At 58.3% G+C, this 27,881-nt stretch overlaps 2 protein-coding genes and 1 long non-coding RNA gene across 4 annotated transcripts in view; 2 read left to right on the forward strand and 1 right to left on the reverse strand.

Moving 5' to 3' along the window:
- Positions 4,014-16,271, forward strand: CHGA (chromogranin A). The gene is made up of 8 exons (NM_001164005.2): positions 4,014-4,267; positions 5,100-5,146; positions 7,483-7,576; positions 8,436-8,504; positions 9,806-9,904; positions 12,236-12,652; positions 13,344-13,834; positions 16,075-16,271. The coding sequence occupies exons 1-8, from the start codon at positions 4,222-4,224 to the stop codon at positions 16,156-16,158; spliced, it is 1,347 nt and encodes a 448-aa protein (NP_001157477.2). The 5' UTR covers positions 4,014-4,221; the 3' UTR covers positions 16,159-16,271.
- LOC106507757 lies at positions 17,183-22,064 on the forward strand. Its single transcript, XR_002346033.1, has 2 exons — positions 17,183-18,814; positions 19,369-22,064. It is a non-coding gene; the product is annotated as an uncharacterized LOC106507757 (long non-coding RNA).
- The window catches only part of ITPK1 (inositol-tetrakisphosphate 1-kinase), a 158,830-nt gene continuing 151,396 nt past the window's right edge, over positions 20,448-27,881 (reverse strand). Inside the window, exons 10-11 of one of the 2 annotated variants that reach the window (XM_021097985.1) lie at positions 26,281-26,443; positions 20,448-22,536 (exon numbers count right to left, since the gene is read on the reverse strand). In XM_021097985.1, the coding sequence (XP_020953644.1) occupies positions 22,178-22,536; positions 26,281-26,443 (522 nt within the window). In that variant the 3' untranslated portion in view covers positions 20,448-22,177. 2 annotated transcript variants of the gene reach the window in all.

The raw sequence follows: 27,881 nt of genomic DNA on the forward strand, positions 1-27,881 counted from the left end.
GAAAAATTAAAAAAGAAAAAAGAAATGGAGGCTAGGAAACGTGTTTTGAAGCTTTATATATAGAGTGAGGTCATAGGTTTTTGTTTATTTGTTTTGGCTGTTCCTGCACCATACGGAAGTTCCTGGGCCAGGGATTGAACTCACATCACAGCAGTAACCAGAGCCACAGCAGTAACAGCACTGGATCCTTAACCCGCTGAGCCACAAGGGTACTCCAGGTCATGGTTTTTCATGGAGGTTACATGTATAGACTTGGAGCAATAAAAAGAGATTTTCTCCATGCTTCATCCACCAAAAAGCTGGAAAAACATCAATCATCTTTTTCAGAGATAAGAGATTTTAGCAAGCCTGAGGGTAGTAGTTTTGGGTGAGGTTTGCTGGTGAAGACCAGTTAAACATTAGGCTGGTAGAGGGCTTCAGGCACAAGAAAAGGAGAGTGGGGTGACACGAGACAGGTGACTGGCCCGCACACTCCACCATTTCCCAGCTATGTGTGACCCTGGACGAGTTCCTTCATTTCTGGGAGCTTCAACTTCTGCATACAAGAAGCAGAGAGGTTGACAATCGAGTCACAGGTTTATTGTAAAGATTAAATGAAATAACATGTATAAAGCCCCAAAGAAGGTGCCAGTGTCCCATTTATGGCACTTGGCACTACCCTGGAGGTGACCTGTAGACAGTTCCCATACACCCTTCCCAACCGCTTCCGCTTCCGGTGTTTCTCTGCCTGAGGGTTTTCTCTGGCAGTGGGAGTTTGCTTGGTCCTTTCACAGAGCAGGCAGGACGGACGTTTGGGGACGTCGACGCCTCCAGGAGAGACCTTCAGTGAAGGAGAGGAATCGGCAGTTAAGTATCCCAGCCTCTTTGCCCCAGTGGAAAAATCCCCAGATGAGTTTCCCAGTAAGTCCCAGCTAGATTGAGTTTCCACGGTCCTCAGTGGTAACTCACTTATCGACCCGCACTGGATTGGTTTTTCTCTTTTCCTGCTCTCACTTTCCTACTTCCTCGTTGATGGAATCACTTCCAAATGAAGCACATCCAAATCTCTGCTTTGGGGAGTTTGGGGGAAAGCAGAACCAAGACAAGCACCCAACCCAGTGCCAGCACCCAACCCAGTGCCTGGCTCCCTAAAAGGGACCCTCAACAGCACCATACAGGCCTCCCCCTCGGAACCTTTCTCAGTTCTCCCAAGGATGGAGCATAGTTAGTACCATTCTAGATGCATGTGCCGGAGATGCTAATTCGGGATGAAGGCCTCAGGGCATGTGGGCTTTAATTCTCTTGTAGAACTCCATCAGTAAACAAGCAAAACGCAGGTGCCTACCTCATAGGGCTGCAACTCTCAGGACAGTTGCTGGTTCCCAGTATGTTTCCCACAAGGGTTAGATTTGGCATCACCCCCATGGGTTGTGTGGTAGAGAATGTGCATTGTCCTCCACGTCTCCTCTTCCTTCAGTAATCAGAACACTCCCCTGCCCCGCCCCACCCCCATCCCTGGCTGTGTCACGGGTTTGATCCCTGGCCCAGGAACCTCCACATGCCGTGGATGTGGCCAAATAACAAACAAAAAAAACAAAAACCAAATAAACAAAAACCAAAACAAACCAAAACAAAAATCTTGCTCTAACTTTGGTTTAGGGGGTAGCGTAAGGACTCAATGACCTTTTTTCTTAAATTATTTAAAATTAAAGTATCAGTGACAGACACGCTGGAGAGCCATAGAGCACGGCCCCATTGCGAATTACTGGCATCGTCACTCGTAAAGCCTGTGTTTTTTCTGGTCCATTATCCTCAGCTACAGGAGCCAAACATTATCAGGCTCCTGGAGAACGAGTGCTCCTGGGAAAGCGACAGGGGCTCTGAAACTTCCCAGGAGAAAAACACACTCAGCTGGGAAAGTGGTTCGCCTTTTTTCCATAGTTGGGCACTGCACATCAACGTCTTAAAACATCCATTTTCTCTGACCGAGAGTACACCTGTTGTTACATGAAATAACAGCAGATGCTACAGAGGTTGGCATACAAGGTGGCACGCTGCAGGCCTCGGCACCACGTTCAGGGTGACCCACATCACAATGGCCCTTATTCTTTCAGTTTCCCAGTTTTGCACCGGGAACTGTCCTTTACAAAGGGAGCCACCTCAGCAAAGACGGTGGAACATATATTTTAAAATGATCGGTGCTTCCGTATAGGTTGTGTGAGTACAGGCAATGGTCTGCATTTCTGTGCGTTTGCAAGCTTTTGAGACCAACTCTGCGTTACTATTCAGCTCTATCCTCCAGGCCGTCTTCCCTCTAGCTCCTCGCTATTCCTTGAACACTCCAGCCTCATTCCTCCCTCTGGGCATCAGCACTTGCTGTCCCTCTACCGAGAGCCCTCTGCCCCTGGACACCAGCAACCCCCTCCCCCACCACCTTCAGGTCTTTGCTGAAATGTCACTTTCTTGGTGAGTCCTCCTTAGAGCCACCCTATTCAAAATATAACCTGGAGTTCCCATTGTGGCTCAGGAGAAACAAATCTGACTATCATCTATGAGGACGTGGGTTCCATCCCTGGCCTCGATCAGTGGGTTAAGGATCCGGGGTTGCCGTGAGGTGTGGTGTAGGTCACAGACTCAGCTCGGATCTGACATTGCTGTGGCTGTGGCGTAGGTGGCAGCTGGAGCTTTGATTCCAACCCTAGCCTGGGAACCTCCATATGCCGCGGGTGCGGCTCTAGAAAGACTAAATAAATAAATAAATAAAAGATAACCCCAATCCCTCCCTGCCAGCACACCCATCCCCTTTGCCTCTTCATTTTTGTCCGTAGTACTTGTCCCCACCTGACAGACTGTGCCTCCCTAAAACAGCCGAGTGCTGTTCTTAGGTGTTCTAAGCACACAGTAGGTGATTACCAAGTAGCTGTTGAATGAACAAATAAATGCACGAACAGGACCAGCTTAGTCTCTTCTGAGTTTCTGCCAGGTTGTCCTTTGAGGCGGGAGTGGGCACAGGTGTGGGGCAGGAGGTAGGAAGGAGCAGCAGCAGATGGGAGGGGAGGCTTCCAGGAAGAATGACGGGCTCTTGGACGATGCCAGGCAGTGCCAAACCGTAGCCCAGATACCAACTTCACTATGACACCACGGTATGGTGAAAAGGGTTCCCAGTGTGGCTCCCAGGTTGAGAGCAGTGATGCGGCAGGGAGCAGGAGGGCACCAGGGCAGAGAGACGCAAACCAGGAAACCAGCTTTACACACAAACCACCCAGGTTTCGAGGACACTAAGAGGAGGCGAGCGCTGTCCTCAAATACACAAACAGGTTACCAGCCACAAGAAGGTGAGCCTAAGGGTTTGAACTAGGTCTAATAAGTAGAAGGAAGAGGACTTCTATTTGGGTTTGATATCAAAATACGCCTCCCTCACCACCCACCATGAGCGCAGTCCAACAATGGCCAAAGCCCAAGACTTACTTCTCCATGGGTGAAACTTCAATCAGTACATTGGACAGATGATCAATTAAGTGCATTTTACTCTGTGTCAGGTGCCCTGCTAGGCACTGTGAAAGCAACGAAGACTAAACGTTATTCAGATAAATAAACACATGTATAGCTAGAGCCCTCCTGGATATTAGAGGGAGCCCTGAATGGTCAGCATCCCTCGGACCAGTGGAATCAGGGTAAAGCGCTCCAGCAGAGGGACCCTCAGGAGCAAGGAGTGGCACGCTGGAACTGGCAGGGACCTCAGCACATACTGGCGGAACACGAGGTCCAGAGACGGGGAGTGACTTGCCCACGGACACTCAAGAAGGCGGTGGAGCTGTGGAGGGCGGGTTGATCCGCTGAGTCCCCCCATGCCACTTCTGGAAGCCAGATGCCCTCTTTGCTTCACCCAAGAGATGTGACTGGCAGAGGCCATCGGCGGCGTCAGGGGTGAGCCTGAGGGTGGAGCGAGCAGCGGCTAGACCCCCGAGGGATGGGAAAGGGGTAGGGGCGGGTCCGATGACGTCATTTCCGGGGTCCGGGCTATATAAGTGGGGCGCGAGGGTGCCACTGCTGCAGTGCCAGAGTCCTGTGCCGAGAGGAGGTGGGCAGGTCCCCAGGCGGGCGCGCACGGAGACGTTGCGCCCCCCATCCCGCGCCAGTGTCGCCGCAGCCCGCCCCGAGCGACCAGTCCAGCTACCCCTCGCCCGCGTGCTCGCCGCGCCCGGCCCCAGACCGCCAGCTGCTCCGCGCCCCGGGTTCGCCATGCGCTCCGCCGCCGCCCTGGCGCTACTGCTCTGCGCCGGGCAAGGTGAGCGAGTGCGGGGTCTTGGGGAGAGGGTCCTGGGCACCCCCGCCTGCTCTTGCCCTGCCTGCCCTGAGGTCCAGGCACCGCGCCACGCCGCGCGCCCCTGCACGCCTTCCCTCCCGCCCGGCGACTTTTCAGCGCCGCGGACAGCGCCTCCGCCTCCCACCTGACCCCGCGACGTGGCCTCGGCCCAGAACCTGCAGACCTGACTCTTGGACCCTGCCTCCTGACCCCACAGGGCAGGGTTCCCGGACGCCCCTACCCCAGGTCTGGGCTTGGCGTCTCAGCCGCTTCAGGGCCAGCGCCGGCTCTGCGCCGTGGCTGTCCAAGGTCACTGGGGGAGATGGGAGGACCGCGTCTGGCTCCCCCCTCGCCCATCTCCCCCTCCATCCTCCCGCTCTCCCCGTCCGTCTGCCCTTGACTTCTGCCTCGCCCCTCGCCTCTCACACTCCTCCTCCTCCATCTCTTTCCCCCACCTCCCCCTCTTTCCCTCCCCCTCTGGGGTCTCTCGGCCTCTCCCTCATCCTCCCTGCACCCCAATCGCACTTAGCCTTGGGCCTGTTTTCCTAGCTCTTGCCTTCAGCTCCCACACTGCTCCCCCGCGGGAGCTTTCCCAGAGGGGAGGGTTAAGGCTCTGGGGCAGCCTCTGGGACCCATCCCCATGGGGGCAGCTGCTAGGGAAGGGAAACAAAATCAGCTCAGCATCTCATTTGGGGGAGGAGGTGGGGGGTTGAGGGGGAGCGCTGGGGTGAACGGACTCAGGGGACCCAGTCTGAAAGGACTGGCTTCTCTCCTCAGAACAGAGGAGTGACCCCAGCTCTCTTTTTCTTTCCAGTCATTGCCCTCCCTGTGAACAGCCCTATGAATAAGGGGGACACCGAGGTAAGACGGGGTGTGGGATGCCCTGGGATGTGAGGGGTGGGGGGGTGGCAGGAGGCCCCAGTGGATGCCTCACAGCCGGTTCTTGGGCAGCTGCAGGAGTGAGGTGGGCATAAAGCCAAGAGCCAGCACTGCGGCTGCTGAGCCTGGGGACAGGTTGCAAAGGAAGATATCAAAGTCTGCTGGATTCCCCTGCTCTCCTGCTGGGAGGACTTCCCCGGCTTCCTCCGAGTTGGGTGTGCAGCCTGATGGGGCCTCTGTCTCACCCGCTGGGCCCAGGAGCCAGGCCCACTGTTTGGAACCCTCAGAACCTTGTAGGCGCCCCCAGGGGCTGGTTGGGGGTGACTCCTCTGAGGTTGTGGTTGTCCACAGACCTGAGAGAACAGTCTTCATGTGCCTGGCTCTGGCCTCCCGCTTTGCTCTTCCCAAGGGCTCTGCCAGCAACCCCACCCCCACCCCCACTCCACAGGCGCTAAAGCCCTGGCTCCGCTGAAAAGCCCCAATGAAAATATTCTTGATCATGGCTCTTGCACCCAGGGTCCCATCCAGTTGGGGCTGCTGGAGGAGGTCACCCAGGAAAGGGCCTTTGAAGACACTGGCGGGGGCTTCTGTGGCCCCAGGCCAGGACACTCTGGGTGTGTGCATGAAATTGATTCATGTCTGAGCTGGGGCTGGTTTTCCAGTCTCTGATGTTCACAGGTAGCTCCACTTGGGCATCAGAGAAAATTCTACTCTCTGCCTTTTCAGGAGCTGTTTTCTTCTATTCCAGAGGCTGTAGTTGGAACCCAAAGCATCAAGGAGATTTCAAGCCCACCTTGCTCATTTATACTTCCTCTTCTTTAGTTGCAGGCAGGCTTAAATTTAAACCTCTGCCATTCATCATAGCTGTGTGATCTTGTGAAAATGTCTTAACGTCTCTGAGCTTCCCCCTTTCCCATCTATAATAATATTTCCTTTGAGGAGAGTTGCGAGGAATAGGAATCATGAAAACCATGTGAAGAGCCTGGCGCATAGTTGGTCCTTGGTAAATAAGCCTTTTTATTCCCAGAGCTTCCTTTCACGACTTCCCCATCACTTTGGGGACTCAAACCCAATTCTTCTGTCCCAGAATCTGTCCACGTGGAACCAGGGGTTATCTGATATTCCCAGTGCAAAGTTTGCGGTTGCATGGAGATATAGGGTATAGGCTCTAGGCCCCTTCTTGCCGGATCTCTTATGGGAGACCCTTTGGCCACCATACTGTGTTCAGTAGCCTGGGGTCGAGGGCACCAGAGCTGCTGGGGGAGATCTGCATGTTATGTCCTAAGATGCCATGACTACTGTAGAGCCTGTTTGCCAATCTGCCATCTTGGATCCTTGGACGAGTTGCCCTGGCACCCCCCTCACTCTCCACCAGTGTTGCCTAATGAGTGTCTGATGCCTCCTGCTCTCCCGCCCAGCTCTAGGCAGCTGAAGCAGGTTGGAAGTTGTGAATGCCTTCCTGGCTGTGTGTGGCACTTGGTGCATTATAGAGTATTTTCCCATCCGTGCCTCATCAACCTGGGGGGGAACTGGAAAGGTCTTCTCACTCCCATTTTACAGATGAGGAAGTTGAGGCTCAGAGAGGTCAAGTTGTTTGCCCACAATCACATAGCTAGGACTACAGTTGACACATCTTCAAATACTATCCATTTATCAGGTATCTGGTTAGCCACAGCACCTTGCTGGGCACTAGACAAGACTTTCAGAGATACGGCTGCGGGTGCCCTGGGGTGGCCACCCAGATGTAGCAGATGCGTGCCCACGTCCCACCAGGGGATTCACCCAGTGGGTGAATATGGAGCCAGACTGTGAGCTGTCATTCCCTGCAGGTGACGACACCTTGGCTATTTAGCAACAAGGATCCAAGCCTGTTTCCAGACAGGGTGGGGCTGGAAAAGGTCTTTGTCTCCTCTGGGAGGTCCCTAAGGGCTTCCTGGAAATTGCGACCTGGGGCGTCTGCAAGACTAAAGTACTTTTGCAAGACACACCTCTAAGGTTCAGGAGCAGCTTCCTTTATAGAAACACTTGGGATAGAAGATACAGGGTCCCCACCCCCACCTTAGAGGGACACCTGATGGCCAGGTGATCAGAGTGCCTCACACTTGGTAAGCACTATATAAGGGGTTTTTAAAAAAATTATTATTGTTGTGGTTATTATCTGGCTAGAAAAGCAGAGCTGCACCCCTGAGCCGGGCCTCCAGGGACTCCTGAAGACAAAAGGGAATGTTCTCATATCCTCTTTAGAAATTCGCCCTGGAGCTTCCAGGGTCTGAGCCCTGAGCCCAAACCAGGCCCAACCTGCCCCACTCTCTTGGCAGGTGATGAAGTGCATCGTCGAGGTCATCTCTGACACGCTGTCCAAGCCCAGCCCCATGCCTGTCAGCCAGGAGTGTTTTGAGACACTCCGAGGAGGTATGGGCCAGGCTGGGGATGAGGGGCTGCTGCCCGCTGGGCTGGGAGGCAAGGACATGGGTGTGTGGCTTTCGATGGAATTCCATGATTTAATTCCATAGTCACTGACCAAGTGACTGCCTTAGCCAGGTCTGTGCTAGAGTCTGAGTGGCATAGAGAAATAAAGCCCCTGTGCGCCCAGAGCTCACAGACAAGCAGAGGGGACTGATATGAACGCAGTTAATTAGAATTTGGGGCCGAAGGAAACCAGGGCCGGAACGGCAAGCCACCAGCCTGTGAGCTCCCTGTGGACAAAGATTTTGTGTGCTATTTCCCCAATGCCGAGAACAGCCGCTGGCAACTGGTAGATACCTCATGGATGTGTGATGATTAAAGGAACACTGCGGGTGGGTGGGCATGAGAAGGACTAAGCGTTTCCAAGGAGGCAGTCAGTGTTGGGTAAATCCAACATTAGCGCTGGGCTTGGGCTTTAAAAGTTGGAAATCAAGTTTTGGTAGAAAAATGAAAAAAAAAAAAAAAAAAAGGATGCTCCAGGTGGAGTGGCCAGCACGAGCAAAGGCAGGGAGATGGGCAAACACGTTGTGTTTAGAGACCCCTCTGCATCATCACAGGGCTGCCACCTCATTGGCAGAGGTCTGGGGGCAGGGATGGTGGCTGACTTTCTGATGTAGCAGCAAACTGAGTGACACCTTGGCAAGGCGGTCATTTCAGAAGTGTTATCTCAAGACCCAATCTTGCTGGGCCACCCAAGTTTTGAGTTTCCAGAATAAATTCCTTGTGCTCAGCTGAAAATATTGATGGCAATCTCTTTCTGGGCTGTTCTCTGGAAACCACCCGTGACGACTGTCCTTCACTGCAGATGAACGGATCCTCTCCATCCTGCGACATCAGAATTTGCTGAAAGAGCTCCAAGACCTCGCTCTCCAAGGTATTTTCCAGCCACTGCACATGAATCTGGGGAAATTCCAGTAACTGAGAGTCAGAACACCATGGCGCAAGGTCGAGCAAGGTCTTATTTCGTTCTGATGCTCAGTTATTGCCTTTCAGTTGTAGAGTGGAAAGGTGGAGTCCTCTGTGCCACTTGACCCAATCTCTCATTACTGTAATTAAAGAGATCAAGGCCCAGAGAGGTTGAGTGACTTGTCCAAGGTCACACAGCAAGTTAGGGACGTCCCAAGAGCAGACGCAGCTCTCCCACACCCTGTGGTCTCTGGAGTTCAGCCATTTTAAAGGAGGCATTTTCAAGGCTACGTTGCAGAGAGGACTCCATTCCTCTGTGAAATTGGTCCCCAGAAGCAAGGAGGGGCCCCTTTGCCCTTCTGAGCTTCTGCTCCAGGGGGAGATGGGAGAAGCCGGGTCTTGCTTACCAGCAGACTTTCAAAGTGAGGTATGCCTTTCTCCAAAAGGTTAAGCAAATCCACTGCTGCTCTTGGGAAGGGAGTGAGGCTGTGGTGTAGGCCGGCAGCTCTAGCGCCAATTTGACCCCGAGCCTGGGAACTTCCATATGCCACGGGTGCAGCCCTAGAGACAAAAAAGAACGAGAGAGAGCCAGGGATGGCTGGTGACAGTCAGAGAAGGCAGCTCAGCCTGGGGCTGATGCAGGCAGAAGGGTGTCTGGACACTGGCAGCAGGTGCTGCCCCTGGGCTCAGATGCAGACAAGTACTTGGCTAGGGCTTATGGAGTCCAGGGGGAAGAGGGCTTGCCTGAATCTGGAGCCCCCATGAGGGGACAAGCAGCCACTATAATGTCCTGCTGCAGGGTCCCCTAGCTACCCCGGGGGCCCCCACTCTGCTCCTGCCTCTGGGACCGATGCTCTGCTCCATCTGAGCCTTTACTGCTCTGTTTTTTTTCCCCCATACCCTCTGCATATGGAAGTTCCCAGGCCTGGTATTGAACTTGCACCATAGCAGTGACCTAAGCCACAGCAGTGACACTTGATCCTTAACCTACTGGGCCACAAGAGAACCCAGGCAGGGCTTGTTCTTGTTTCCCAGGTGAGAAAGAGAGTCTGGGGAGGTGATGTGGCTGCCCAATGGACCCCAGCCCAGAGGGGTCGGGGGCAGCCAGCCCACACCCCCACCCACCCCACCCCACCCCCAGCTCTTACTGGGCAGGCCCAGAACATGACTCGCCCAGGTTACAAATAAGAAACAGCGACCTTCCCTCTTAGAGACAGAGATGCGGAGCTCTATCCAAATGGGACTTTTTCTCTCCTTTTCTCATTCCAGGAGCCAAGGAGAGGTCCCATCAGCAGAAGAAACAGAGCAGTTATGAGGATGAACTCTCAGAGGTTCTCGAGAAGCAGAACGACCAGACTGAGTTGAAGGGTCAGTGCCGACCTGTCTGGTCAGAGAGCAGGGGAGGAAGGATGAAAGTTACAGCAGTTATGATGGAGCGAGGGTTCCTCGGGGTCGAAGCCTCTCCTTTAGGGCCTGTGGGGTTGTTGTCATTTCCTTCTCTTTAAATGGGGAAACCGAGTCCCCGAGAGGTTAGGCTGAATCTGTATCTGTCTCACTCCACACACAACACACACATCCCCACACCCCCACACACACACCCTTTTTTTCTTTTTTGGCTGGCATATGGATTCCCCAGGCCAGGGATCAGATCTGAGCTGCAGTTGTGACCTAAGCCACAGCTGCTGCAATGTCAAATTCTTAACCCATTGTGCCAGGCCGGGGAATCGAACCCGAGTCCCAACGCTGCAGAGACACTGCTGATCCCATTGTGCCACAGCAGGAACTCCCAGCTGCTGTCTTAATTTTAAATTCAGGCTTAGGTCGGCTTGGGTTCAAGGCTCAGCAACGCTGACTGTAAGCAACACTGGACCCTTAACCCACTGTGCCAGGTATCAAACCTTTGTCCCAGCGCTCCCAGGACACCGCTGATCCTGTTGTGCCACAGCAGGAACTCCGACTCCACACCCCTTGATCGGTCTCATCTACCCACCACAGGGCTGACAGGCTGGCAGGAGGAATCTGGCCTGGCAGGTGGGCACTTGGACTCTGCCCTGTGGCTGCTGCAGCGGGGGCCCTGCCCCCAGCGCCTGCCCTCCTGGGAATTAGCGGAGCCTCGGCATAGCCTGGTGGCAGGAGGGGATCCCAGAGGAGCAGGTTTGAAACACTAAATGAACCTGGATCATCTCTCTTGAAACCAGAGAGCTTTTCGGGGTCACCGAGATCGTGGCGTAGGTCAAGGGGAGGCTCTCTCGTCTTCCCACCTAGAAACAGCCACACGCTTGCCCCTGCAGCCCTGCTCTTTGCAGGTGGAAGAAGAGTGAAGAAGGCCAGTTTCTAGGAGCGGGGATCTCAGTGGTCCCTCCAGGGCAGAGTGGGGAAGCCTGCTGGTGCGGCCCAGGTGCCCTCGCATTGCCAGGGCTGTCGCCTTGGTGGCGGCTTGGGGCTCGGCATGGACTCCCACATTCTGGCTCCATGGCAACAAGTGCCTGGGTGACTGGATGTCTGCCGTGGGCTGTAGGAGGGGGAATAGTGCAGAATTAACGGGGGAGGCAGCCACACGGCAATGCAGAGGGCACCCTGTACTGGCATTTGGAGGCTTGGGTTCAAGGCTCAGCAACGCTGACTGTGAGCACAGACAGGTCACCTTACCTTTCTGAGGATCAGTTTGCATTTCTGTAAAATGGGCATGGGAGCACTGCCCCCTGGAGTCCTGAGTCAGAGGGCAGCAGGTACTTGATTCACCAGAAATCATTCTAGCAATGGGAGGGACATTTACTAGTTCAAAGGCTGTCTTCAAAGCAGTTACAAGAAAATGCTTTTTAATGAAACCTGACAAATAGTGAGGAATTGAGCCCTTCCACAGGATGCTCAAGACAGAGACCCTCCGCACAGAGGGGTGAATGATGTCGTGGTAATGGTGCTTCTGACACAGAGAGGTTAAGGAACTTGCCCAAGATCACACAGCAGTTCAGCTGCTCTCTCTTTTTTCCTTTCTTGGCTGCCTAGCAGCATATGGGCATATATGCCTAGGCCGGGAATCAGATCCAAGCCGCAACTGCCACCTACGCCGCAACTGCTGCAACGTCGAATTCTTAACCCCACTGTGCCAGGCTGGGGATTGAACTCGAGTCCCAGCGCTGCAGAGACACCGCCGATCCCATTGTGCCACAGCAGGAACTCCCAGCTGCTGTCTTAATTTTAAATTCAGGGCTCTTTATCTTCTGGGGGTCATTTTTAAGGTTTGGTTTGGTTTTGTTATTTTAGTGATTTTAATTTTTTTCCATTAGAGCTGGTTTATGTTGTCAGTTTTCTACTGTCCAGCAAGGTGCACATACCTATATACATTTTTTTTTTCGCACGTTATCATGCTCCAGCATAAGTGACTATAGGTATAGTTCCCTGCGCTATACAGCAAGACCTCATTGCTTATCCATTCCAAAGGCAATCATTTGCACCTCCTAACCCCAGATTCTCATCCAGCCCACTCCCTCCCCCTGCTTGGAGGGGTAGAATTACGAAGAAAGAAACTTTGCAGTCCAGCTGTACTCAGGTCAGCCGCGGATGTGGGGAGGGCAGTGTCTTGGGCTGGGCTTGCTGGAAGCCAAGAGGGACAGTGACTAAATTCTGAAATTGGGCTCTGGGGAGATTGCACGCGCAGCCTGGTCCTCGGGGCCTGAGTTTACTCCGTTGTTTCTGTAGAGGGCACAGAAGAGGCGTCCTCCAAGGAGGCTGCGGAAAAAAGAGGAGATTCTAAAGAGGTGGAGAAGAACGATGAAGACGCAGACGGAGCCAAGCCCCAGGCCTCGCTGGAGCCGCCGCAGGCCTCGGAGGCTGAGGACCAGACCCCGGGGGAGGAGGAGGCCGCCAGCACCCACCCCTTAGCCAGCCTTCCCAGCAAGAAACGCCCAGGCGCACAGGCCGAGGAGGACCACGAGGGCCCCTCCCAGGGTCCGGTGGACAGAGAGAAGGGCCCGAGTGCAGAGCAGGGGCCGCAGGCAGAGAGAGAAGAGGAGGAGGAGGCGGACGCTGGAGAGAAGGCGGTCCCGGAGGAAGAAGGCCCCCGCAGCGAAGCATTTGACCCCCACCCGAGCCTTGGCTACAAGGAGATGCAGAGGGGTGAGAGTATGTGTGATGCCTGGGGCTCGAACACGTGTCGGGGAGAGGGGATGGGTGGGAGGGGGCCTCATCCATCATCTCATTCCACCTTCACAACAACCCTGAAAGGTAGGTCTTATCTCCATTTGCCAGAAGGGAAACCGAGGCTCAGAGAGGTTAAGTAGTTTGCCCATGGTCACACAGCTAATTTGTGGTAAAAACTGAGATTCCAACCCAGGTTTGTCGGACTCCAAAAAGCCTGCATCTCCCACTCTTCCACACAGCCCCCACCCCAGACCACCCAGGAGGGGAGAGGGGCTTTGGGAACAGAGAGTATGACAGATGGGAACAGGCTGGTCTGGGGACACTGTTAGTTTCAACCAGGCCCTGGCTCCTCAAGAAGACTGGGTCAGGGTCTTTCCTCCCTCCCCAGCTGGGTGACCCCTGGCTCAGGGCTTCCGGGGTGAGGGGGCTAAAGGAAGAGGCGGCCTCTGGCCGACTCACCCCTCGGGATTTCGAGGGGCTTGCAAAGCATGGTGTCAAGGTGCTTTTCCCTCCAAGTGGAATCTGTTGTGAGGGGCTGAGCTGGACCCTGAGTACGGGGTCTGTGGTCCCAACAGTGGCCACAGCGAGGCCCTGGAGAGTGGCAGGGACCAGGGAACGCGGCGGTCCCTCCCTCAATTCTCCTGCTCTTGTCCACCACCTGCTCCAGGTTGGCCCCAGGCTCCAGCCATGGATGGAGCCGGGAAGACTGGGGCTGAGGAGGCTCAGCCCCCCGAGGGGAAGGGGGCGCGGGAGCACTCCCGGCAGGAGGAGGAGGAGGAGACGGCAGGGGCCCCTCAAGGCCTCTTCCGGGGCGGGAAGAGAGGGGAGCCCGCGCAGGAGGAGGAGGAGCGGCTCTCCGAGGAGTGGGAGAATGCCAAGCGATGGAGCAAGATGGACCGGCTGGCCAAGGAGCTGACGGCCGAGAAGCGGCTGCAGGGGGAGGAGGAGGAGGAGGAGGAGGAGGAGGACCCTGACCGCTCCATGAAGCTCTCCTTCCGGGCCCCAGCCTACGGCTTCAGGGGTCCTGGGCTGCAGCTGCGACGAGGCTGGAGGCCGTCCTCCCGGGAGGACAGCGTCGAGGCCGGCCTGCCCCTCCAGGTGCGCAGCTACCTGGAGGAGAAGAAGGAGGAGGAGGGCAGCGCCAACCGCAGACCAGAGGTTGGTACGGGCTGGGAGCCGGCCCTGGGCCAGGCCCCGGGAGTGGGTCCCCAGCCAGGGGGCAGCTGCACCGCAGAGGGGACACTGTCCCCTTGGAGTCTGGGACTGGAGAGGTGCTCAGACAAGGCGCTCTCGGGAGCCTGGGAAGGGACAGGAGAAAGGGCGTGTCAGGCAGGGAGGCGCGTGAACCCCAGCGCACGGGGGCCACCCAGCAGAGCTGGCGGACAGGCAGATGGAGACAGAAGTGTTCGGATCCGTGCGCAGCAGCCACAGAGTTGGTGAGTTCAGCCAGTCGCTGAGGTGCTGGGCTGGGACGTTGTCCAGAAGCCAGTAGGGAGCCTCTGCGGGTCTGGGAGCAGGACAAGGGGGTGACGGGTGGAGCTGAACGCTTTGGATGCAGAGAGCTTGGAAGCCGAAGGACCCGGCAGGGGCTGGCTGGGGAGGGCCATTTCCTGCCTGGGGGATCCAGACTCAGGGGACCCTGGACCCTAAGAACTAGGAGGACATGGCAGGCGGGGACACTGGCAGGAGCACCTGGCAAGAGGTGACAGTGGCAGGAGGACGTGGCAGGAGGGGACACTAAGGGATGGGTGGTGTCCTGGGAAGACCCCACCGTTGGTCCAGGCATGTCCTCTCCTGGTCCCCACGCAGCCCAACCACACCATCCTCCCAGGTTCAGGCCCTGGGCCGGCTGGACCTCGGGGCCTGAGGTGATGGGTGGGGGAGGCAGGGTTGTATGCCGGAAGACCTGGGTTCTGCCTCCTCCAAGCTGGGTGACCTTGGGCAGGTCACTTCCCTTCTCTGAGCCTCATGGGTTCCCCCATTTGTGAAATGGGGGTAAGAAGTCCTTTCCGCTCACCTCATTATCATGATCAAAACACACCTCAGCTTTGAACACATGGCTGTGCCCAGGGCTACTTGGGAAGCTCAGTGGAGTGCAGGGAGGCAGCCCCTGGCCGGGGGTGGGGTGGGTAGGGGAGGTTGGCGATGCCACGTTGGAGCTGGAGGAGGCCTTGAGGGGGTCCGTGGTTCAGGCCTCAGTGCCCTATGGGGGCCCGGGACATGTCCAAGGCCCTGGCCCCCATGCACTTCTCTGCCCACCCGGAAGCGGACGTGGCCTTTCCTTGGGTGCCAGCCCTCTGGGCCAGGGACCAGGACTCCGGCAGCCTGAAAGGAAGAGACTCCTTCATGGCAGCTGGAACTGAGAGAGGTCATCTGCCGATGTCCCCTGGGACTGAAGGGACAGGGCCACTGGAAGCAGCAGCCTGTCCCCCATCCCTGGCTTTTGGATCCCAGGCTGGGCACCTTCGATCGGCACCTTCCCCATCCACGGAAGCTAGAGAGCCAGGTGCCCCGAGGCGCCCACCAGCTTCCCTTCTCTGCAGGCAGAAGGAGCCTTGGACGGCAGGGCACAGAAATGGGGACCCCGGAGGCCTCCACGGGGACAGGACTGGGTGGAGCCCCCTCCACGCAACCCAAAGATCTTAGAAACAGCCCCAGAATCCTATAACTCACGCCCAGGGACTGCACCACGACAGCTCGCCAGGGTCCCTATTTCCATGGCAACCATTGTCTGCTCTGACTGGTGCCCGGGTGGGTGCCCGCTGCTTGGCATCAGGAAGACCACCCCTCTCCTCTCAGGTTGCAGCTGGGGCGTGGCCTTCTCTGACTCCTGCTCTTGTGGGTGTCCGTGCCAGAGGGTCCCCTGCTGCCCTGGACCGCCCTGGCAGCCAGAGCTTGAGGACCTTGTGACTGGGATGGAGGAGGGAGGCCCAGGCCTAGGCAGCTCCCACGGCCTCAAGTCTGCGCCCCAGGCCCCCCGCCCCTGGGGCAGAGAGGCCTGCAGCAGACTTGGACCCCAGGCACAGCCCCCTCAGGAGTCACAGCCGCCGTCTAGGCCTTGGGGTGGGGGAACTGGAAGGACCTCTGAAGGGCATCAGAGGCTTCCTTTCCATGGGCCTGCCCAGAGCCATGCAGGAGGAGGTGAGCCAGGATGAGAGTCCACGGGGCGGGGGTGGGGGCAGGGCACACTCTTCTGCGTGATGGTCCCCAGAGCAGCCCATCGGGTGGCATCACTGTTCCCATGGAACAGATGAAGCCCTTGAGGCTCAGAGAGGCAAAGCCACCTGTCCGAGGCCACACAGCTAACCCAGAGCACAACTGGTCTGGCTGCGCATTCCTTACAGCTGGCACAGGCTCCCTGGGCCAGTCCCCGCATGACCCTTGGCATTCTGTCCTAGGACCAGGAGCTGGAGAGCCTGTCGGCCATCGAGGCGGAGCTGGAGAAGGTGGCCCACAAGCTGCAAGAGCTGCGGCGGGGCTGAGGCACCAGCTGGCCCCACCTGCCAGGGCCCCGAGACCCCCTGTAGTCCTGGCTCTGTTGTCCCCTTTGCAGGTCCTGGCCAGACGGCCTGGGGGCTGCTTCCGGTAGGGAGGCCGCCCCGAGCCCGGGCCACCCTGCCACCCCCACCCCCCTCCTTTCCTCCTGCTCCTGCTGCTGCTCCAGTGTGCCCCCCCACGGGCCAGACCCCCGACTTTAAACCATTTTCCTCTCTCTCTGAACACGGGCAGCTTTCTCGAAGTCTCCCTTCCACCATTAGAGCCACTGGGCACAACTTCAGTAACTTCTGACCTTTGGGTGAAAGCTGAGAACTCCTGACTCTAACATGTTCTGTATAAAAGTTATATAAGGAAAAATAAATCTGCTCTGGGCTCTTTCTTACTTCTTTGAACTCCCCCCCGCCAACCCCCGACTCCAAGTGGGGTGGGATGGTTTGGCTTCAGGCAAAAGGACAAGGGGAGGTTCAGTCCCCCTGAGATGGCTCTTTTTCTGGGCTACTTTTGAGCCAGGGGATCATGGCCAAGTGGCATTGAGACTCTGAGCACCAGTTTCCTCAGCTGTACATCTGGGGATGCTGACATCTGGGGTTAAGTAACACTCTCCCCAGTCTCTAGCCCCAAGGGAGCTGTGCCTGCAGGGGCGGGGCTGGCATGGGAAACAGCCTCTGCCCCCTGCTGGGGAGAGGCTCTCAAAGCCCGGAATGGTGCTGCCACCCAGGCCCCAGGCCCCAGGCTCCAGGCCCCAGCCAGCGCTGGACTCTGACCTGAAACACGCAGAGCTCTGGGGTGTCTGAAGTTCTGGAAGTTAACTGTTCACTATAGCTCGGCAGTCTTAGTCTCAGCTTTTTGTTTTGTTTTTTGTTTTTTTGCTTTTCAGGGTCGCACCTGCGGCATATGGAAGTTCCCAGGCTAGGGGTTGAATAGGAGCTATAGCTGCCAGCCTACACCACAGCTTATAGCAACGCTGGATCCTTAACCCACTGAGCGAGGCCAGGGATCGAACCCGCATCCTCATGGATACTAGTGGGATTTGTTTCCACTGCGCCACAACAGGAACTCCCAGTCTCAGTTTTGAGAACAAGGAAACTGAGGCTTAAATGGTGAGATGACTCATCAGAGTCACAGGCAGGAGTGATGCCCTGAACATTTAACCCGGAGGGCGGCAGGATTATGCCATCAGGACAGACAGGCTGGTGCCCTGGACTGATGGGGACCAGCCGAGCATCAGGGCCAATCATCTGGTCATTCATGAAACACTTGGGAGCAGCTGCTTTGGGCCTGGGAGGCCTGGGCACCCAGAAATGGCCCAGACAAGCCTGAATTAGAAGCTCACTACCCGAGAACTTGGGATGTGACATCAGCCTGGGGTTAGAATCCTCAGTCTAGCTAGAGAGCTTGGGCAAGCATTCCTGGGACTCTTACAGCCTCAGTTTCCTCATCTATAAAATGGGGATAATACTTCTTATCTCCTCACCAGATCTCGCTGAGGCTTCAAGAGGGCTAAACAGCCTGGACCAGAAAACTCATACCATGGAGATACAAGTTGTTTGAGGAGTCTTGGCAAGTCTGGGCCTCTCCCAAGTCTGGGGAGGTGGCTGCCCACTGCTGCTGACACTTGTCCCCTGACGCACAGAGGGACACCCTCCAGAGAGCTGGTGCCACAGCACTTATTCACGTTTCAAAGGGACAGCTTTGCTCCCCACCCCGACAGAGAACAAACAAACGCAACTAACTGGATTCCATGGTCAGATAGCAAAACATCCACCACCAAGACTGGTTGGCAAAGGCAACAGAGGGCACCTTGTCCCTGAAACACCCCGCCCCTGAGACAGGCCACCTCTGTTGTCATAGGCACACGGAGTCAACATGCAACCAAATCAAAAGAGCCAGCGGTTCTTAGTTTTCACAGGAGCCATGGTTTTATATATCGTATATATAGATTCATATAAACATTATAATATATGTATGTACACAAATTAAGTATGAGCCAGCTTGGGGTTCTGGCAAACGTGGCTCGTGAACGGGACGGAAGCCAACAGCACTTGTCACAAAGCACAGGTGTCAGCACTGAAACTGGAACTGCCTGTGCCTTGGTGAAATCGCCATGGAGCTTTTTGGAAAAGAAAGCAAGCTTCACAAAGTGTGATCCACACCCAGGCCTGGGAGATGAGGTCGGTCAGGCTGTGGGAAAGGGACCGTCCCTCCAGGTCACCAGGTCAGGGACAACTCCGGAGGCAGAGGGGAAATGCAACCACTTCTAGAAAAGGCCCCAGATGGCCTGGTGGTCAGAACTGGAAGGAAGAAGGCCCGAGTGGCTCCAGGCCAACAGGCCGCTTTGCTGTGACCCACGTGTTCAAGCAGGCTCATTCCAGGAGCTCAGAGGCCGTGCCGCGCAGAGGCGGGCAGAGGCCCAGGGCCGGTCTGGAGGCTTTGGCCTCAGCATCTCGCTCAGGCTCTGGCCTGGGCAGTGAGGGCGCGGCCCGGCACCAGGGAGGCAGAAGCCAAGGCGGATACGCTCCTCTACCCGCTGGAAGCGCGTGCTCCTGCAGCACAGCCAGCTCCCCGCTCTCGGAGCTCAGGCGCCCTTGAGCCGAGGCCTGGAACAGGGCAGGAGCTGCAGTGGATCCCGCCAGGTGAAGGGTGAGTTTCTAGAGGGGCGTGGAGGGGGCAGGGACATCAGGGAAGCCAGTCAACAGCCGGTGTGAGTCCCTGAGCTGAGGGCCATCTTCCCGGCAAGGACAAGGCCCGGGGTCTCCCGGTCTCAGCGGGGCCGCCTTGCAGACAATACCCACTCTTCTCAGTTGAAACCTTCAAAACTACAGCTTCTGGAAGTTCCCGTCGTGGCGCAGTGGTTAACGAATCCGACTAGGAACCATGAAGTTGCAGGTTCGGTCCCTGCCCTTGCTCAGTGGGTTAACGATCCGGCGTTGCCGTGAGCTGTGGTGTAGGTCACAGATGCGGCTCGGATCCCGCGTTCCTGTGGCTCTGGCGTAGGCCGGTGGCTACAGCTCCGATTAGACCCCTAGCCTGGGAACCTCCATATGCCGCGGGAGCGGCCCAAGAAATAGCAAAAAGACAAAAAAAAAAAACACTACAGCTTCCTGCCAGACCCCCTCAACCTTCCATAGAGCCCCCCAGCAGGCCCCACAGAGAAGGGGATTCTGTCTCAAGGTCGTTTGCTCCCTCATCCATAGGATCAACTTAAACCACGTCCCATATGGCTCCTGGGGACTCCAGCTGCCTCTGCCTCCTGCAAGTGGCGCTGGGTGACCTCAGGCCCAGCCCCACCCACCCCGGGCTGCAAACCCAGAGGCCACTGTGCTGCCAAGGGCAAGGACCTCCCCTGTGCTCTCTGGGGAGGAGACATCCAGTGGCTACCCTCAGCTGCAACTTGGTGTCTGTGGGACCACATCATGATGGAATCTGCAAGCAGAACTTAGCCCAAGGCCTCTGCTCCAGGTCGCCTGGGGCAGTTGCAAGCGACCCTCTAAACCGACCCAAGGGCTCAGGCGAGATGTGGCCCTGCCACGTGCTCCTTGAGACCTTCACGTCAGAAGAGCCTTCAGCAGCCCTGGCCACTGACCACCCCCCGACCGATGTCGCTGGGCCATAAACCCCAACGGGCCCCCCAGCTGGCAAACAGCAGCCTGGGAAGGAGAGTCCCAACTTCCCCCGGGGTCCCAGCTGGGCCGGATCCAAGCGCCACACCTGCACACCACAGCGGGCCCTTCCCACAGGCCCTCAAAGGTTCTGAGACTGAGAAGAGGCAGCAGCATCAAGCCCTGGGAAGAGGCTGCAAAGGTCAGGAGGATCTCAGGGGGTCTGTCTTTCCGTGATGCGGAAGCCCCAAGGCTGGGGACACGGAGGGCGGGGGTGGATCGTTCCGTGGTGCCTCCTTGCTGCCCACAACCTCTCTCCTCTCTATGCTCCCTGACACAGCTGTCCCCACTCTTACTGTCTGCTGGCTGTGGTCACCAGCCGGGGAGAGGCCACCCATGCCCTTGAGGGTGGCCGGTCCCTTCCTCCCAGCCGTGCAGTTCCAGAGCCTGAAGAAATCAACCCCGAGCCCCGGGCTCCCACTTCTGGACAAAGCAGAGGAAGGGGTCACATCCCTGGAACAGTGACTTGCTATCTGGGCCCTGGACGCCAACATGTGAGACCCCGAGGGAAGGCCTCGATCACCTAGGACACGACATGGCCAGGGGCCCCACCTGGTACGTGACCCCCCGACCTGTCCTGACACAGATCAGGATCAGAATTTTATCCAGAAAGGTCAAGCAAGCTGTTTTATTAAAATACTAGAGGCGGGCATCAACTTTCAGCAACATTTTGTAAACACGTGAAATGCAGATTGATTTCAGTAGTTTATTTTGGAGACAAAGCAGTGCAAGAGGCTGGCCACATGCCTTCCCGCTTCCCCGGGGCTCGGGTTAGGCTGGGAAAGGCCATGTCCAGACATTATAATCGGGGTTCAACACTCAAGTCGTGTAAACACGGTGGTCGGCAGGCCCTCGGGTTCTAGGACAGCCGGGCAGTGCCGACGGTGTCCGCCTCTCACGCCAGCCGCTCCTTCCCGGCGTGATCCCCACGTCCCTGCTGACCAGGCCTGAAGGTGCCTCCGAGTGCCCAGCCCAGCTGCCTACTCCTCTTTCCCAGGGTCAACTGAAAGCTGAAGACACAGACCACGCTCGGGGATCCCATGCATCCCGCCAGGGAGGCGCACTGTCCGAGGACTGGCCGAGCCCCTCACGGGTCCCCTTCTCTGCAAAGGGGGCTGCCGGCCAGCCTGGACCGTGGGATCCGGCTGGTCAGCCGGTGGTCTGTCTGCTGCCATCAAGGGTCAGGGTGACTCCAGTGGCGGCTGGGGTAACGTGTCTTCTCCCATCTGGGCTGCAGCCCCCTTGCACCCAGCTGGCTTGGTGCTCGGGGCTGGCAGTGAACACGGAGGGGTGGAGCGACGGGCAGCCTCCTCCTGCCTGGGAAGAGGGCTCCCAACTGCCTCGATGCCAAGGGGAGGCTCATCCAGGTTGACTTCACGGAGAAACAGGCTGAATTGCAGGACCTGGGCCTCAAGCCTGCCCTGGAGTTCTCTGGTCTTGACGGCCCAGCAACCCCTGGAATGGTCTGCCCAAAGTCACAGCACAAAGCCTCGGCACAGGCAGGATCGGCGCAGAGGCTCCTAGGCAGGGAGCCTCCTCCCAGGTCCGGGGAGCAGCAGGGCTTCGTCAGGGAGGCCCCTCTGCCGGCCTGTGTGGGACAGGTGTTGATGGGCCCAGGGGACTCCAGGGAGCTGGAGAGGCTGCCAAGCCAGGGCAGGGGCCTTGTCCAGGAAGCCGTCTCCTGCATGTCCATGAGCAGCCAGGGGGTGGGGCACAGCCCAGGCTCCTGGCATGGAATCCCCAAGGACTTGGTAGCTGGGGCCTCACGTCGCCTCTGGCTCACGCTTTTGGGAGGGGCAGCTGCACCCTGGGGCTTTTGGCCGGGCCTGGGGGCTTGGAGAGGAGGGAGACGGGGAACCGTTCGCTTGCTCTGCTCAGCTGCCAACAGCCTGACCAGGGACAGCCTCTTCCGGGGTCCCCAGGGCCTGGTCCACAGCAGCCATTGAGAAAAACAGACGTGGACGTGCCCAGCCACTCACACACGCACGGCAACCACACACGCACGGCAACCACACACGCACGCCCCACCTCACATTCAGACCTAGTGTTGAAAACACAAGCGTGTGTAAACTCAGTGAAGAGAGATCTGCACAGCAGGAATCAGGCGGGATTGTCCCTTTTCCTCGAGGCTGGACCGCTTGGGGTGCCTTTCCATCCCCACCCCCACCCCTCATTTAGATCATGACATCAGAAAATCAGGTGAAAAATTAAAAAAAAAAAAAAAAAAAAAAGGAAGAAGAAGAATCAGATCGTCGGGAATTCTTAGTAGTAGCGTCACCGTCGGGAGCTGCTTGCCCAGCGCGTGTGCTCCGTGCGCCACCCCTCTGGGTCCCGGGCTCCGTGGCTACTGGGAGGAGGCCTTGGTGGCCAGCGAGGCCACGCAATGCTGCTGGAAGCTGGGCGACACGGCGGCGGTGCAGCCGAGTCTCTGGTGCGGCAGCTTGGCGGTGCTGCCCGCGCCCACGCCGCCCACATCAGCCTCGGACGTCCAGGGCGGCTCCTGGCCCATCATGCTGCTGCAGCAGCCGGGGCTGGCGCTGCACGTCCGCTCAGCCGCCAGGCCACCCGCCTGCTCTGCCAGGAGCTTGCTGTGCCTCAGTGGGGCCACGTCCCCCGAGGCCGCCGCGGCCGCGCTCTGGCCCTGCAGCACCGAGGCGATGTGGTTCAGGAGGTCGGTGAAGAACTCGCTCACGCCCTCGTAGCCTGGGGTGGGAGAGACAGACGCACGCTCAGCCAGGGTGGGGGTGAGGGTGGGGGGCTGGAGAGAGGAGGGTGCTTGCGGGACCCGGTGGGCTGGTCGAACACACACAGCCGGCACTCCGAGCCAGGTGCTGTGGCCCGCAAGGGCCGGTCCTCGAATCTGGCCGCACCCAGAGTGTGAGAAGCTGCAGAAATGGAGCTGATGAGAAAATGCCCTGGGCCCAATCCCTCTTGGGCACAGCTTCAGCGTCTTGTCTAATCGCCCTCCCAACGTGGTTTGAAGCCATCATGTGGGGGTCGGGGGGTGGCATGGCCGGAGGTGGCAGGACCAAAAGACCCAGCTCTCCAGTTCTGAATCATAAACACCCCTCTCCTCCACACGGCCCAGCCCCAGCTCCGTGTAAACTGAGGATTCTGGGGGGAGAGGGGGGTGTCCTGTGGACACAACGGGCGGCGGCTGGCATGTGGGGGAGGCTTGATCACCAGCAGCTGCTCCTGGAACTGCGTCCATTGCCCTCGTCACCCCTGAAGTACCTGGCAGCAGGCCCTCCATGCTGCCTGCTCCGAGCATCAGAGCCCAGGGACAGAGACCAGGCCCCCCAACAAGGCCAGCGCACAATACCGCTTCCCTAACCAGGGGGCTCGGGTCTCAAACAGAACCGCAGTGCCCGCCTGGGGCCTGTACCTCAGCACAGATGCGACTGCCAAGGTCAGCAAACAGTCCTCGAGAGCTACCCATAAAGCGAGGTTAGATTTAGGATCCTGCTGACTTCCGAAACCTGCTGTGAAAGCAATTCCACACAGGGTGGGTACCCCCTGCCCACCTGCCCAAACCAGTTTGCACGGATGAGAACCAGGCACACAGCTGCAAGAACAATGCTCAGGACAGGAAGTGTGTCCTGGAAGGGGACAGTACACCGGCTTCAGGAGGGGCTCCGGGCACTCCACCCACCCCCGGGGGGCCGTGAGCCCCTTGGTGACCCTGGGGCTGGTGCTGGGAGGGGCCAAGACTCTGGCACGTCCTCCGAGGTGGTCCTTACAGCTGTTTTGGCACAAGCTCTGGGGGAATGAGGGATCGGACACGGGCAGGTGCATTCTCTCTCACAGAAAAGGCTGCCCAGGGGCCAAGCGAGTGGGGCTGCCTCAGTGTCCAGCAAACAACGTTGTGGTTTTGAGGGAGCCCGAGGCTGAGGGGCAAGGAGAGGCGCCCATAGGAAAAACAAAAGTGGGTAAAACAGCTGGCAGGCACCGTATCCCTGGCTAACACCCTGTCACTTAACCACCTAACCAAAACCCTCGGTGCCCATTTTACAGATAAGAACACGGAGGCACAGAGAACTAAGTAACTGGCTCCAACCAACAAAAGAGCCCACAGCACATGAATTCGCTGTGAGGTTGAAGACGGTGACGAGTCCAGGGCAGGTGTTCACCCAGGCTCACCCTGGCCACGTGCTCCACATTCCTCGCTCAAGGTATCCTTGCAGCCCCGGGAAGTGGGCCCCAGGGTTACCCCCATCCTACAGACGAGGACACAAGACTCTTTAAGTGGCAGTGGTGGGATCCGAACCAGCCCCTCTAGTGCCTCCTGTGCCCTGAACACATGTGGGCTGGGTGCCCCACCCTAGGTCTGGGGGCTTCCTCAGCCCTGGGGTGGGGGGTGAAGGCAGGGTGGTCCTGGGCCCCCAGGGGCCGTCAGCCGACGCTCGGTCTAGTTTCCAGGGCAGAGATGCAGGCAGAGGCAGGGAGCTGAGATCTGCCGACAGGCCACAGGGAACACAAGCTGTTCCCTGAGCAACCGCTCCTCGGTCCCCAGAGGAGGCCCGGCTCACGGCTCCAGGAAGGCTGGCGAGGGCGGACCAGGGCGTGAAGCTCTGCAGGGCTAGCCACCTCCTGGGTCTTCGTGACGCACCTGCGGGTCTCAGTGAGGTGGGGAACAGTGAGGCCCCGTCAGGAGGCTTGTCTCATCAGACAGTGAGGGCAGAGCCGGGATTTGAACCCCTGACTCAAGCTGAGAAGCAGGAAGCCTCAGGTCAGGGGCACGGGGTCCCACTCCGGGCTCCACGTCTTGGCAGCCACATGACCTTGGGTACCTTGCCCAGGCCCCTGGCTCCGCGTGCCCGTCAGGACATGGAGGTCCTGTCGGTGCTCTGCTGTGTGGCCGTGAGGATGAAATGAGGCCCTGGGGTCAAGGTCTTGGGCAGGCTGGGCGCCGCTGGTAGCCCCGGCCATCATTACCGCCCCGAGCCCAGCATGCAGGCCCGCTGGAGGGGTTGACACCGCGGCCGGAGGCACAGGTGAGAGGACCTGGGATCCTCTTCTCAGGTGGGGCCCCATGAGACTCCAGACTCGGGCTTGTAAACCACGCAGAGAGACACCAAGAGCCCGGGCGGCGTCTCGTGGATACGGCCTCCTCTGGGCCCGGCTGCACGCGCTCCCCAAGCCATCTGCCTGCAGGCTCCACCCGGCTCAGTCCGCCCAGGGGGCCTTCTCTTGTCTTCCCTGGAAGAAGCCTCCCGACCCTGCTGGCTCTTGGTGACTGTCCCCTCCTCCGAACACCCAGGCCACCCTCAGGACGCCAGGTGCTGGCAGGGAGGGCCGGCTCAGGAGCCCGCACAAACCCACAGCCCTGCTGCCGGGCTCCTGCTCTCCCCTCTCCTTCTGGAATCTCCACCCCACGGCCTGGCCCTGCCCCCGCCCTGTCCCCCATCTGCTGACCTGGCTGCCTCTGCACCATCGTCCCCTCCACATCCTCCCGGTTTAGAGCCTTGGGTTTATGAGAACTGTTCCCCCGACGCAGGCTCGATTCCCCTGCTCCCTCTCATTCCGTCCCCCTTGCTCATCAAAAACCGACCTCTCCATCCAGGCCGTGCCCAGGGTGACTGCAGAAAAGCAGGCCATTGTCCCAAAGGGTCTCAATTCCTATTCACGAACACAGAGCTCGGTTGGCCGCCCCATCTCACTCAGAGTGAAGGGGGACTCAGTGGCACCCCTCTGACCTCCGACCTCCTGGCTCAGCCCCTCCTTGCTGTACTCGAGGCCCTGGCTCTCAGGCCGCCTCCACAAGGTCCTGCCAGGGCTCCTTTGGGGCGTGGCTCCTTCCCCAGCCAGGCCCTGTTCCCACGACCGCTTCCCAAAGGAGCCCCCGTGTACCCCTGTCCAGAGGCCAGGGCCCGGGCAGCCATGCTCATGCCGCCCCCGTGTCTGCAGGAGCTGGGACACGCAGTGGGCTTGACTGAGGGAGCCAGGGGCCTCCTCCTAGCCTGGGCTTCCTTGGCTGTGACCCGTGTGGCTGGCTGGGCCTGGTCTGCAAGCTCTCAGCACAGAGGACACGCGCCAAGTGCCCAGTCCAGGGCTGGTGCCCCATGAGCGCTCCCTGAGCACAGCGGCCTGCTTGTGTTCTTGTTCCCCGCAGACACCAGCAGTGACGCTGGCTGGACCTCCAGGGCAAGTACTCCAGCAAGACAGACACGCCCGTGGGAAGGGTAAGAACCTAGGCTGCTCTGGGCCTGGGGTGGGGCAGGTGCCAAGGGTCACGTTTCCGTCCCTGACCTGCTCTGGGGGTTTCAAGCCACGGCCTCAGCACATACCTCCTTGTGAAGCAGCCCAGCCCAGGGCCACTCGGACCCCGGGGCCCCAGATGGTGAGGAAGGAGCCGGCCAGCCCGCCTCGCCTGTCCCCCCGGGCCCCGCCCACGGCCGCCAGCGTACAGACCCGCGAAGGTGGCGCCCGCCTGGCCCCACGGCTCACCCGGGAAGGCGTTGATGTCGATGACCGCGTGCTGCCCCGTCTGGTTGTTGATAATGATGTCGATCCCGAAGAGCGACACGCCCAGCGCCTGCCGCAGGGCCCGGGACAGCGCCCGGATGACCTCGTCGCTCGGTCGCTCGAACACGCCCTCGATCTTGTCCAGCTGCCAACACACACACACACGTGTCAGGTCAGGGGCAGGGAGTCACAATGCCACACCGCACACGAGGCCTCCCCCGCCCCTGCAGTGAGGATGGCCATTCCCAAGCCCTGCCGTGGGCTCGGCAGGTGCCAGGCGCCCAGCACATGTGACCTCTCTCGTCCTCACAGCCACCAGGGAGGCAACTGTCACCAGCAGCAATTGACACCCAGGGAAGCTTAAGCTCAGAGAGGGTCAGGGGCTGGTCCAGGATCACACAGCTCGGGGTTGGACTTGGACCCGGGTATTTTAGCCTATAGAACCCAAGCCTCTCAGCAGGAAGGAGATGGAGAGTCTGCCATGAACCCAGAGAGACTCTCTGCTTCGGGGAGCCTATGAGCTGGACCTTGAAGATGGGAAGACTGGAGGGGGCGGCGGGGCTGAGAGCGCTGTGGATGCGAAGGTGCAGAGGCCAGAACCTGCAGACAGCTGGGAGTGGTTGGAATGGGTGGGCAGAGGGGAAATTTCTGTCAGCATCACGGCACTGGTGCGCCACCATCAGAGCCTCAAGGCTGTGGGCAGTGGGTTCCAGGGACTGGCCTTCCTTCATCGGCCGCTACTGGGGGTTGGGGGGTGGTCACTGATCTCCCCTTCCGGCTGAGTCACTAACCACAGCGTATCCACACTAACTCAAGTGGGAGGCCTGCAGCGGCCTTCCCCAAGGGGTCTGTCCTGCTGCTCCTGCCCAACTCCTGGGTCCGAGTTCAGCTCCTAGCAAAGCTTCCAGAGCTTATGGGGTCATCCCCTAGACTCCGCCTGGCATCGCTCATTTTCTGCTCTAATCACAGCTGGCTTGGGACGGGCACACGAATCTTCGTGGGCTCCAGCTTGGCCCCTAGCCAGGGCCTCCAAGGAAGCGGAACACCGCCTTGGGAAGGACTGAAGTCAGGTGGATCGGGATTTGAATCTTACAGCGACTTCCTTGCTCTGTGGTCTCAGGGAAAAGTACATGGCCTCCCTGTGCCTCAGTTTGCTCATCTGCCAAATAGGACCACTGAGGCCTCCATCCCAGGCTGTTGGGAGAGGTCACAAGGTCACCGTTGTGATGGGCAGCACATGCCTGGCTGGGAGGAGGTGCTTCGCTTAGGGGGACAGCGTGTCACCCCTAAGTCAGCCAGAACCAGGCTCACACGTGGTGCTCAGGACAGACCGGAGTCCTCTGGGTTGTGGGCTCAAGGCCAAAGGGGAAGCACAGGGGCAGACCCATCAGAAGTAAACGAGCAGCTGGGTGATAAAGTCTAACTCAGGAGTTCCCGTCGTGGCTCAGTGCTAACGAACCCGACTAGTATCCAGTATCCATGAGGCCGCAGGTTCGACCCCTGGCCTCGCTCAGTGGGTCAAGGATCCGGCGTTGCTGTGAGCTGTGGTGTAGGTCGCAGACGCGGCTCAAATCCCGCGTTGC

Source organism: Sus scrofa, chromosome 7 (genome assembly GCF_000003025.6).
Source record: "Sus scrofa isolate TJ Tabasco breed Duroc chromosome 7, Sscrofa11.1, whole genome shotgun sequence".
Classification (NCBI taxonomy): Eukaryota; Metazoa; Chordata; class Mammalia; order Artiodactyla; family Suidae; genus Sus; species Sus scrofa.